At 41.8% G+C, this 12475-nt stretch overlaps 1 protein-coding gene across 2 annotated transcripts in view; it reads right to left on the bottom strand.

Moving 5' to 3' along the window:
* The window catches only part of STARD13 (StAR related lipid transfer domain containing 13), a 141258-nt gene that overhangs the window by 105295 nt on the left and 23488 nt on the right, over window positions 1-12475 (bottom strand). The window contains exon 1 of one of the 2 annotated variants that reach the window (XM_066544898.1): window positions 7986-8154. The exons of the other annotated variant lie outside the window; for it this stretch is intronic. Within the exon in view, the coding sequence (XP_066400995.1) occupies window positions 7986-8154 (169 nt within the window). Of the gene's footprint in view, window positions 1-7985; window positions 8155-12475 lie in introns of those variants that run through there. 2 annotated transcript variants of the gene reach the window in all.

The following is a 12475-nucleotide window of genomic DNA, read 5'->3' on the forward strand; positions in this document are numbered from 1 at the left end:
TCTGTGGCAGCAGCAAGAGGGGTTACAATTACACTGCTAAATGAAACACAGACTGATTCTTGTTTTTTGGTCAAGTGGCATCACTCACCTCATGTCCTCACTACCTAGTAATATAACTAGTCCTCTCTGAGGCTTAGTCTGAGCTGAGCCAGCTGGAGAAGCCCAAAACAGAGCCGGAGAATCTGCTCAGCAGCCCAGGGGGTACTTCAAGCTCACCTCCCATCTTTTTTATTCAGCAGCACAGATATGCCCACTCAGACTCACAGGGACATTTTACTGCTGTACCAACACAGGAAGGCAATGTGTTAACACCTAATATCTGCAAGCAGGAGTTTCTGGATAATAATGTGGATAAATGGACATTGAAGAATTGGCCCAAAGGGTACATGCAATAAGGAAGGGGGAAGTGTTGTCAGAGATCTAGAGAAAATCCACATGGTTCAGCATGTACTGAGGGGTTTGGAGAAGCAATAGTTCTTTGCAGAGAAGTGTTACACAGGAGTAAATCACTCCTCACTTCACTCCTCACTCCACCATCCTCACTTCCCAACCCATTCAGCAGTAAAAGCTCTGTTGCCTTTTCTTAAAGCTGAGGATGCTGTATTTTCCTGCAAATGATTGCAGGAAGGAAGCTGAGAAATCTCCCAGAAAATGGCAGGTCTGGAGAGTGCTAGATGCCCGTGGGTGTGTGTTTGTGACTAAAGAGGATAAAAGCTAGAATTAAATTAGAGATTTCAATTTGAATTTACTCCTTTTATCCATATTCCTAAACCATTCAAGTGGTGGAGGACTAGAAACAAGCACTGCAAAATCAATAAAATAAACAAACCATGAAAGACACTAGTGACACATTAAGGGGGAAAAAATCAGATACCCTCTCGGCCATTGGGACTAAAGGAGAGAGATGACAATAAATAGACAGAGATTTTGGTTCCAAATCCTGAAAACTTTGCTCACACAAACAGACCTTCCTCCAACCAAAATCCAATTAAAAGAGAGCACAACTATTGCCAAAGGCCTGTAACATCTAGCTCATTAAAACAGTACCAGTTGACATTATGAGGATGTATTATTTTGCTCCTTTAGCACAGGGGAAAATTCATCTGAGTAAGTAGCAGGGCTGAGTCCTTCTTTGGCAAAGGGCTTTGACTGGAAAGCAAAATGTCTGGTATGTTCCAGGCAGGCAGTTTCCATGCCTGGCAGATGGTATTTACTTAAGATGTACCTCACAGCCCATTATTTTAAACCAAGTTACTTTTTCAAGTTTACCTAACTTATCACAAGGATTGTTCATCTCTGTGTCTGTATTAGTCAAAATCCCATGTGTTCTGAACTGCTACGGAGGGATGGTTTTCTCCCCGTAGAATTAAACTCGCTCCTGTAACAAAAGAGAGGCAAAAACCCACAAGATGTTTTCAAACTGAGTCACACACATCCTTTTTAGCCAAGCCAAAATACTCCCAAGTCCTCTGAATCATACTATCTACTCTTCAACAGCTTCTAAATAGTCCAGCTCAAGGTGCTCGAGCCCTCCTCTCTCCCACCATATTATGGTGTTCTTCTCTGACCCATTAAACTGGACCTGAAAGGGGAAACTCCTCAGGTTTTTAAGCAAAAAGTGCACCACAAGGCACAAAGATGAGGGGTTTCTCACTTGCTTACATTTATTTATCTATAAAATGAGTATAAATAAGAAATGACAAAACTAGTATTATACTGGATCAAGCTCACAGGATATGTAATTCATCATTTTACCCTCAAAAGCAGCTATTAAAAGGTGTAACAAACTCAACTACAGACAATTGCTTCATAACCTAGTAACAAGGGTCCTGTTTGCTCAGTCCCTTAGGCACTAGTCCAAACATATGTGATGCCCTATTTGAAACAGCTCATATATTTGTTTAAGTGCAATTAAACATCTGACAATATCTTGTGATAGGAATAAGATAAAAAAAAAGAGTGAGGCTAAGATGCTGTCATTGACTACGCAGCTTGCACAGGAATAAAAATTAAAAGCACATAACTCTCTACTGCCAAGAAATAATAATATCTGTTTGGAACCTAAAACTGCAGATTTTTTTAAATTAACATTTACAGTGCTCATGGTACAAACATTGCACTTTATTTTCAGAGATTTCTGTATAAATACGGATATAAGAAACTGAGTAGCAAAAATGCTACATACATATTCTCTTAATTAATCAACTATTATGAGTCATTTCATTTCCATTTTACTTCTGTTATATAGCATTTTATATGCCACAGTGACTTACCACTCCTTCTAAATTTAAACTAATTCCCCTTCTGATTATTATGACTCTAGTGATTCATTTATTGAGCATAAATCTTGCATTTATTGGCTTAAATGTCTTTTAATATTACTGTCTTTACTTATACAATGGGTTAATATGAAATTCAGTCTCCTCCATGATCAATGCAGAAGATATATAGCACAACTACAGCTGTTCATTTCACAATTTCAAAATAAGAAAGCCTCATGTTAAGATTTCACCTTGGCTGAAATCCTGCTTTCAGTGAAATTGAGAGTAAAAGTCTCCTAACTTATAAGAAGAGCCAAGATTTACTTTTTGGTGTTCAACCTGCATGTGTCAGCTGAAGTGTTTTTGACATTTCGTGGCTGTGAAGCTTTAAGACTAGAAATAGCCACTGCTATTGAATCCAATCTCCAGTACCACACAGACCACTTCTAGTTACATATTTGAACTTTTTTGCCAGATAGTGGCTCCAGTGAAGGTTTCTCCCTTTTAAATGTCCTGCTGTTTATGAAAAACAACTTTTTAAAACTTTAATTAGCTGGACTGCACTCTTATATACCAATATTGTTTTTAAAATAAACACATCTCAGGGCACTCTGAGCTTATAAATACCTCTAAGGATGCTCACATTTTTTGTGTTAAAGTTTCCCACAAATACTTCAACCATTTCAGAGTACAAGTACATAATAAAAGTATTTTTAAAAATCCTATTATTTAATTAAGAAATTCTAGTTTATTTAAGTCTAGGTCTAAAGACTTAAGGAAAGAGTGTATAAGGAAGAAAAGATGATGAAGAAATCTCAGGTGACATAGGGTCTCAGTTTCTAAGGGACCTTAAAGAGTGTATGAAACAACCAACCCAAAGATCCCTTTGCTGTGAGCACACACCTGCCCCACACATATCTAATGGTGGAGGGGGGTGGACCATGTCCCAGCTGAGGTCTGCAAAGCAGCTCTGCAGCTAAGGATGTTCCTCCTGGTGCTCTGGGCAATCCCAGCCCCAGTTCTGTCCTCTCCTGTGTGCCTGGGTTGGACCATAGACAGAAGCACCACAAGAGGAGGCACCAGGAGCTGTGAAGTGGCTACAAGGTGCTACTGCCCTGACTTCCCAGCTTACAGGCTCATGAGACAGTAGACCTCCAGCACTGGTCAGAGATGACCTAAGTGAGGGTGTTTGTATCATTACCACCAAGGCTGAATCTTGTTGGTTAATCTTTCACTTTCCTGCGTTCAGTCAGTGAGGTTTAAACATGTGCAGGTAAAGTGGCCAGCATCCAGAACATGAGAAAGGCTATGGTTCAGGTTGCCTGAACAACTGTATTTTGTCCTCTTTGTATGTCTGACCAAACTCACAGTCTTTAATTTTTTAATTGTATCCCATTTCCCATCCTGTAATCCACACCTGTGTGCATACCAGGAATTTTATGTGGGCTTTTTTAATGCAGCCTCTGACTGCAACATTTTCACATACATGACTTCCCTGTTCTCCTTTTGAATACAAGAGCATATTATCTCTTATGGTAGAATAATTGTTGAAATTTAAGTCACTTGAATTGCATAATTTTTTCCAAGTCACTTGTATACCTCTGTAACACTTTCCACAAATTCCACTCATTCTTAGAAAAATAGAAGAAATAAACACCTTGAACTAATTACAAAGGGAAGACTATAAGACAGAAAAGTGCATTTGTTTGCACTTCTAAAACTCACTCAAACCAGACAAATCCAGGTGACCAAAGGTAATAGCAGACATACAAGATCAAAACTGAAATCGCAACACATGAGAGTATAAAACATTTACTGAATGTTGAATGGAGAGTTTGCCTTGAAAAATTGAAAGTCTGATTTAATATCGCTCCATCTAACAATTTTCTTCAACTGTTCTTGCCTGTGGACATAAACTGAGACAAATCACAGGACATTACACACTGTGGGCAGGAATTTACTCACTGAGAATAGGAATTTGTCTTGTTTTCATTTGCTTCTTCATATTATTGTCTTACTGAATGTGCAGGCGAAGAATCTAATTGTACTGTAGGTGAAAGGGAACATTCCTTTACCAGCCTGTCTATGCTGGGGCAGATGTGGCTTCATTCACCTTGACTTACACTCTACCTGTACTGCACAGTCCAATTTAACATTTTCAGGGTATAGCCTTAATTCTTCATTACTTTTTACCTACAGCTACTTTTTGTATTTTCTGTTCTGCACTGAGTTTAGCCATGCACTTTAAAAGAAATAACAACTTTGTGACTCATGTAATATAAATTCTTGAAAGCCACCACCTTATTTATTTAAAGAAAACATGAGTAATCGTTAATGAATTCTCATACAGTTACTGCATAGAGAGTTTGAATAAATGCCTCAGACCAAGCATGCTACACCCCGTTCCTTTACGCTGAGGCATGTGTCCCCTTCAGTGTGGAAACGAATGGCCTTATGGGGGAAAGGGAATCATCAAAAAGATCACATCTTGAAATTACCTGTTTAATACCAAACAGATAATTACCACTCACATTCACAGGCCACCTCATAATTCTGCCTGAAGGAGTTGGTGGTGTACACAAACTAAATATTTAGGAGTTTCAAAGTATGATCTGATTGAAATAACAGTCTGGTTCCTGTCATTTCCCTTGTGGTGATTTTCTTTTTAGAAATTATTAAATAGTACAATTTCTCTAATGACTCATTTAGTTTATTTTTAACTAACACCAAAGGAAAATACAAAGGAAATAGTTTTCAGCAAATGTGTTTTTCAGGGAGGAAAAAAAGCTGTATTGCGATATGATAGCATAAATTAGCATAGTTTAGAACAGTATATGCAGCTAATGGCTGAAAAACTAGCACTATGTGCAACACTTGGTATCACACTGCATTACTGACCAGGAATGGAAGCTTTGACTGCTTTATACATTATAAATTGGATATGTTGTAATTTTGTAAAACATTCCTTTCACTAAGGAAAAAATTTCCCTGATATAACAATCCTACTTCAGGTGCCTCCAGTCTGAAAATGAGGAAGTGAAAAATAACTGGGTAAGCAGCAGAGAGCAGGTATTCAAACAAGCCCCAGGGCAGCTTAGCACTTAAACATGTGGCAGATCTGTTTTCAGCAAAGTAATTAACAAGGCAGGATTCACCATTCCAACAATCTTAAAATGCAGGCTGGATCTTTTTCTAAATGTATGCTACAATCCAAATTACTAGATTGGAGAAGTACTAACACAAGAATTGGGGTAGCTATGCTCAAATACTTTGTCTTAATAGCCTTAAAATGTATGACTCAAAGATACACAAATTCAAACAACTAAATAATGATTTACATGCTTTACTCAACTGAATGACTGAAAGCAAGTTTTGGTTGTCATCTTGCATCTCCTAATCTACTTTTCAATTATTGATAAGTTTCTCTGTGGCACTCTGCTAGTTATGAATCCCATTTGTTAATGGGTAAAACTCATTCACCTCTAAAAGCACAGTCTGATAACTCCATCCATTTTAGAGTACTCTTCCAGTACCCTCTGGGAAAAGGATGGGGACTGATCCAGTACCCTCACACTGCTTACAGTCTGAACAAAGCAAGCAGAGAGGGTGACATGCTAATCCAGCAAAACTTGGTGGAAGTATTGTGAGGGATTGATGGATCTAGGTTTTTCATCCAGACCATAAACTGGAGGTTTCAAACTGAGTCATATCAGTTAGGCTTATATTTTTTGGTATTGCTAATACAACTATTTGTATGAAAATTATTAGTCTTTACTTAGGGCACTGTAGAAAAAAATGTGTGCCTTGGTTTTGCACTACATGTGTGTCTGCCTATGTATGGGCTTACAGACGGACATCAGCATCTATCTGCACACATAATTTCCTTACTGCTAATGAAGTGACATGTGACCAACAGTGGATCTTGTCCCCAGCTTACATCAGTAAAAGAAATAATGTATTTATTCTTAGTGACCCAAAATACATAAATATTTCATATACTGAACAGTAACATACATCACATGATCAAGTTACTATACAAATATCATTTCCACAGCTCTGTGCAGAACAGGTTGGAAAGCTGTGAAAGAGAAGCAGAGGTCATGCACCACAGACTGACCATCCATGCAACAAGCTGCAGGAAGAAAAGTTACAACTTTGAAACTTCCCACCATGCAGCTTGTCCAAAGACTCAGCAGCACTGGCTGGCTTTGGCAGCCCTGGCTGTCCCAGACGGATTACAGGTTACAAGAGGGAATGTTAAACAGCACCATGACAGGTAGAAGAGGTGTGTTAATCCAACACATCCTCAGTTAATGCTGTTTGAACACTAAGTTGGTACTAGCACTGCACCCAAAATATTTTCAAATAAACTTGTAGAGAACTAAATTACCCTTTCTTTCCATTCAATCCAGGCCATACACTGGGTACACAGAATGACATAATATCCTTCCTGAAATCAGAGCTGCAGTGAGGACCAGTATCCTTCAAACACGACCAGTTCCTGAGACTGCCTTGCAAACAACTACATTTTCCTAATTGCCACAGAAACTATCTTTTTCATCTTTTTAAACCTAGCCAAAGAATTATGCATTGTTTTCTTTATAAATGCAATAAAATTTCATCACTATATTCTGTACTTCTGCCAAAGTTTGACAGCCATAGATCTAAAGAATCTTACTGGAAAGCAGCGCACAAAAATAGCCATTCCATTTAACTGCTGCTGGTCAAAACCTCACACCAGTTGCTGTGATATTTGCCAGATATGAAAGTGAATGATGTCATCTCCATACCTGCCCCTAGTTAGCAGAATCAAACACCTTTTTACAAGCTGTCCAGAAAGTGGCTTTTATCATCAGAATTATTTTTTTTTATGTGACATTTTTCTGCATGTAGGACCACATCCACTTTGGAAACCAGTGCTCTTGAAAACAGGATTCCATACAAAACCATGATCAATACAAAACTGTGTATTGATTTGCTTTTTAATCCAGAAAAATCGGTACAGTTGGTTAGGGTTTTTATCTTTGCATTAGCCCTTGTGAAGATGATTTTTAAATTGTGTGCACAGGCCAAAGGATTTGTTTTGGGGCCAATCTGCGTTTAGCTTTAGTGCCATAGACAGACATTCAGAAAAAACCAAATCGATACATTTGTAATGACTGCTTAGATAACTGCTTAAGCAGCTGTGGCAAGCCTAGTCAGCAATTATTTTTAAGGATATGTGACAGATTTTCTAATGTCCTGACAGTTACACACACTTGTTCCCAAAGGATGTTATCCCATTTGCCTTCTTCCAGTTGCACTGGACTTCTGCTTCTTTTTTAATTGGATGACCATCTATTCTTCTTTTGTGGGTTACTATGGGAAGGTTTGACCTGTAGCAACCAGAGCAGATGGGCTGGTGCCAGTAACTGCTCAGACAGTCACACAAAACGAAGTTCAGCACCTAAGATACCACAGTAGTTTATGATTAAAAGGTAACTTAGTTAAATGGCTAATCATGCACTAGCATTTCTCTCCTGGTGGTCGGTGCATGTGTGTATGTGTGGAAACAGAGAGGTATGAATGACTATTTCAAACCCTGTCTCTAGCCACATTAATTTGGAATAGAGACAGGAAACGAGCCTGAAACATGAGGCATTAAAACCTGTTCTCTTACGAAAGGGCAGACCTGCAGACCCTGCGCCAGCGCCGGGCTGCGGAGCGCTCCTGCCAGCAACTCACCTTGCTGAATCTTCGTCACCAGCTGGTGACGGGCGAGAATCCTGCTGGTCCTGTAGGGAGGGCGCCGGGCGGGCGGATCGCAGCGCCAGAAGAGCTCCTGGCCCTCGGGGGACACCGCGTTCAGGTAAAAGCAGGCGGTGCCCGCGGCCCGGGGCACCTGCTTCAGCATCGCCGCTGCCCCCGATCGGAACCAGGGCAAGGAGAGCAGGGACGCTCGAAGCCCCAGGGAGCTGCGAGGAGCGAGCGCTTTAAACGCTAAAGGAGTGCCAAGACCTACTACAGCTCGGGATTCCGGCTCTCCCACATGATCCGCGCGGGCCAATCGCTCCAGCACAGCAGCCTGGGGAAGTGAGCCTGCGGAGCGGGACAGCCAGCCTGCTCCAGCCCGGCGCACAACCCTAGCCCCAGCCCCAGCCCCGCACAGCCTCAGCCCCAGCCCCAGCCCCAGACTGTCCCGGTTCAGCAGGCACAGCCTTTCCCAGCTCTAGCCTGTCCCGGTCCAGCACGCACAGCCTGCCCCAGCCCCAGCCCCAGCCTGCTCCGATCCAGCCCGCACAGCCTTTCCCGGCCCCGCACAGCCTTTCCCAGCCCCGCACAGCCTTTCCCGGCCCCGCACAGCCTTTCCCAGCCACGCACAGCCTTTCCCAGCCACGCACAGCCTTTCCCGGCCCCACACAGCCTTTCCCGGCCCCGCACAGCCTTTCCCAGCCACGCACAGCCTTTCCCGGCCCCGCACAGCCTGCCCCAGCCCCAGCCTGCAGCAGCCGCAGCCTGTCCCGGCAGCTCCCCGGCTGGCCGGAGTTTACCCAAGCACGGAGGGGCTGCACCGGGCCGCCTCAGAAAGCAAAGAAGAAATAGTTGAAGACGTTCGAAAATGCGTGGTTTAGAGTATTCAGGGCTGCCGAAAACCTTTTTCTCCTCTACTCTACGCTGGCCAGCTGTTGACTCATCTCTGGAGATGATGCCCTCGCTAACTTTTCTAAAAATCATACCCCTGTTTGCCAAGAAAAAAGTCCGTTTACGGAAGGGCTGTCTGAATCTCCAAAACCACATGGTACAAGGAGCACTGGAACAAGCGAAGCCCTTGGGATGAAAAAAATTTAACAACACCTAGCAGCAGCCACTCAGCAGTAAACAAAACCCAAGAGTCCCCAACATTAATGCTACCAAGAACTGGTCACAGCCTGGAAGAGGGAAAGGGGATGGAGACGTTCTCTGTTATTCATCTTTTTTGTTGTTTTTTTTTTTTTTTTCAACAGACAGAGAGGCATGTGTTTTCATTCTATCCTCACATATCAACCACTGAGTTAGCAGAAGATGCTATTTCTTTAATTAATCATATGGAAACAGAACATTGCCACTTTTATCAGCAGGAGGGCAGCAAATCTGAGTGAAAATATACTGAAAATGCCCTCCTAGTCAAATAATTTTTCATTAAATTCTAAAATACCAATATTTTGTATTAATACATCACTAGTGTGTGCGGATTTCTAATAATTATGGGAAGTGAGGGATTTCTAAGAATCCCAGGTCAGGAATGATGCTGCCACCTCCATGCCCCTTCCCATGAGACCAGTGTCAAGCTGGGGTGTGGCAGCTGACAGCACTGTTGGAGTGGCTGCAAGCTCCAGGCATCAAGGGCTCAACCCCATCCCAACTCATGGGGATCTTGAGCTCCCAAAACTCTACCTGGACATCCATCTGCAGTGACATTATTGTCTGTGTCCTGTTCCCCAGGCTTAAGGCAAACAATATCCCACGACATGCCATGGTACAATGGAACTCTCCTCGCACTCCCTGCCTCATAGATGCTGACCAGGACAGGGCCATCAGGTGGCACTGCCTGGGATCTGCCCCTTCAACTGAGGACAGGGCAGATATAGTCACCTAAACGTGAGAGGGAAGGACAGCTCTTGTTCACAACTATTCATTAAAATTTTGCTCCATGAAAACCCCCTTAGGACATGGTTTTACTGCAATGCAATCTGTTCTCATTACACCTTATGAATTTTATTCCTCATCAATGTGAGACTTGTGCAGTGCCATAAAATGGAGAAATATAATTCTAGGTACTAGAAATTTAAAATGAATGCTGTAGACTGGAAGCCTTCATTACCTGTTTTTACCATTAACAGCACCTGCAGGGTCTGTATGTGCTGCTTTTTGCTCCAAGTATGCCTGCATGGCCTTCTCTGAGGCTCTAAGCAGAAACTTCAAACTGAAGAGCAAAGACACAGCATCACTATCATCTGTACTCCCAAACAGGGCTGGGCACTGGCAGCCAGGCATAGGACTGACCAGTCTCCTCTCTGCCTTGCTGTGCAAAGAGGAGAGGCAGGATTGCTTCACAGGTATGAGCAGAGAGAGCCTCAACAGCAGGGAAGAGATCGCTCCCATTCCTACCCCAGCTTGCCAAGCCAGTGTCAGTCACTCTGCTGCCATCTTTTCAGAATAAATATCCCAGAGACTCTCAAACATCAATGACAGGCACAGTGTTTATCCAAAGAGACATTACCTCCATGCAGGGAAATTCATATTTGTTTAATCTACAGTTCTTTGATCTAATTCTATTTTTAAAATGCCATTGCTAATGTAAAGCAAGTATTAACATTTAATACTACTCTGCTTAAATATTCAGAAGGATTTCTTTTTCCATTGGAAAATGCATTGACTTTTTCAGCTAATGGGATTCTGCATTCTTCCTTGCAATATTTCCAAAGTCTAGGAAGCAGTTTAAGAGAAATGTAATGCTTCAAAAGCCAGTCCAAAGAAACAAAAACCACAGCAAGAGCCTAAGTAAGGTGTATATACGAGTGAACACATCCACCAAGGGATCAGCAAACCCAGTTATATGTGTGTAGCAACAGCAGAGTACCAGCCTCAGTGCCCCTGTGGCTGCCCATCCCTTCCCATGTCTTCACCAGAGGGTAAGGCAACAGGGCAGAGCTGCCCTGCCAGCTTCCCAGCAGCTCATCTCAGAGCTCACAAAGGACAGAATAAGAAGCCTCTGTTGCTGAATGATGACTTTCCTCTCAGACACCAGGGTCCAAACACAACTTCAGAGCCAGAGGGTTGCCCCAGGCTCGGTGCTGACGAGTGCTGCCTGTGCTGAGGCTGAATTCTTTGGCCTCAGTCCAGTACTTGCATAGTAGTCAAATAAAACAAGAAACAACAAGAGTTAGCTGGTCTTGTGGTGCATGTTTGAAAGCTCCTGTGCTTGAAGTTGTGCATGGCAAAAGAAAGAAGTAGCCCTCCTTGCATACTTTTAAAATGACTGTATCCTTGTTTGGTGACTGCCTTGACACTCACTGTTTATTTTCAAAAATGTGTCATTCAGACAAGGAAACTCCTTTGGCCATCAACCTCTCAGACAAGATGTACTAGAGAGGTCTAAGTTGTTATATAATAGCACTAATTAATATTTCAGTCTCAGTCTACAGACTGTTTCTGGAATAGTTAATAGAGCAACACTGAACTTCATGCTAATGCATCTCATAAAAGCACTTCAAAATAAAAGCTTCCCTGTGCATTTTACAAGGAAATGTAAAGGGAGGGAGCTCCAGCATACAACTGAAATTGCTGCCAGTCTTGACAGAAGCACAGCCCATGAGATGACAACCCAACCCCATGCTCCCATGTTGTGACTGATCCATGCAGGAAAGGAGATTCCTTCATAAAAACATGTCCGGAATTAGTGGGTTTTTAAAAAAACTAATCAGAAATGTCCACACTGATATCTGTAGTGTAATAACCACGTGTCACATCTAAAGTGACAAACAGTAACTTGATGGGTACTGAAATACTATGGGATATCAGGAATCTTTAACTAAAGGCTTATTCATATAGCACAGTGCTTCTGATGACAGCATGGACTTAGTATAACTGGCAAAGTCAGCTCAAGGAGTCATACTCCTTCCTCTCTGTATGCATTCACAGGCAGAACTGCAATACTTCATTTCTGTTAATTGATTTTTATGTCTCTCTGACACCTTTTCTCCCTGAAATGGCATTTGGTGTGAGAAAGGGATTAACTATTGGCAGGAAAAGTTGCCCGCCCCAGGGCTGCTCATAGATACTGCAGTATCTCAAGCAGTTCTGGAAATCTGCTTTCACTGTGAGTAGGGTGCTGACATCAGCTGGAGAAAACAACACAATGTACTCTAGAAATGCCAAAATATATTTGATAACAAACTACTTTAATAATCTACTTATGACTGCTTATCTAGGCAAGAAAATAGACACCACCTTGGCCTTAGAGTATTACTCCAGAAGGCAGTGCTTCAGTGGGGTAGTTGAGGATAAATTGAGATGAACATCAATTTCCCATTTGCATTACTATAAAAATATAAACAAATATATAAATAAAGATATAAATAGAAATAAAGAGACAGATACAAATACAAATATAAATATAAATACTAAACTGATTTTATAGTCAGGAGTGCTGATTTACATCTTAAAATGCACACCTCCCAGTGAACTGTGAAATA

Source organism: Molothrus aeneus, chromosome 2 (genome assembly GCF_037042795.1).
Source record: "Molothrus aeneus isolate 106 chromosome 2, BPBGC_Maene_1.0, whole genome shotgun sequence".
Classification (NCBI taxonomy): domain Eukaryota; kingdom Metazoa; phylum Chordata; class Aves; order Passeriformes; family Icteridae; genus Molothrus; species Molothrus aeneus.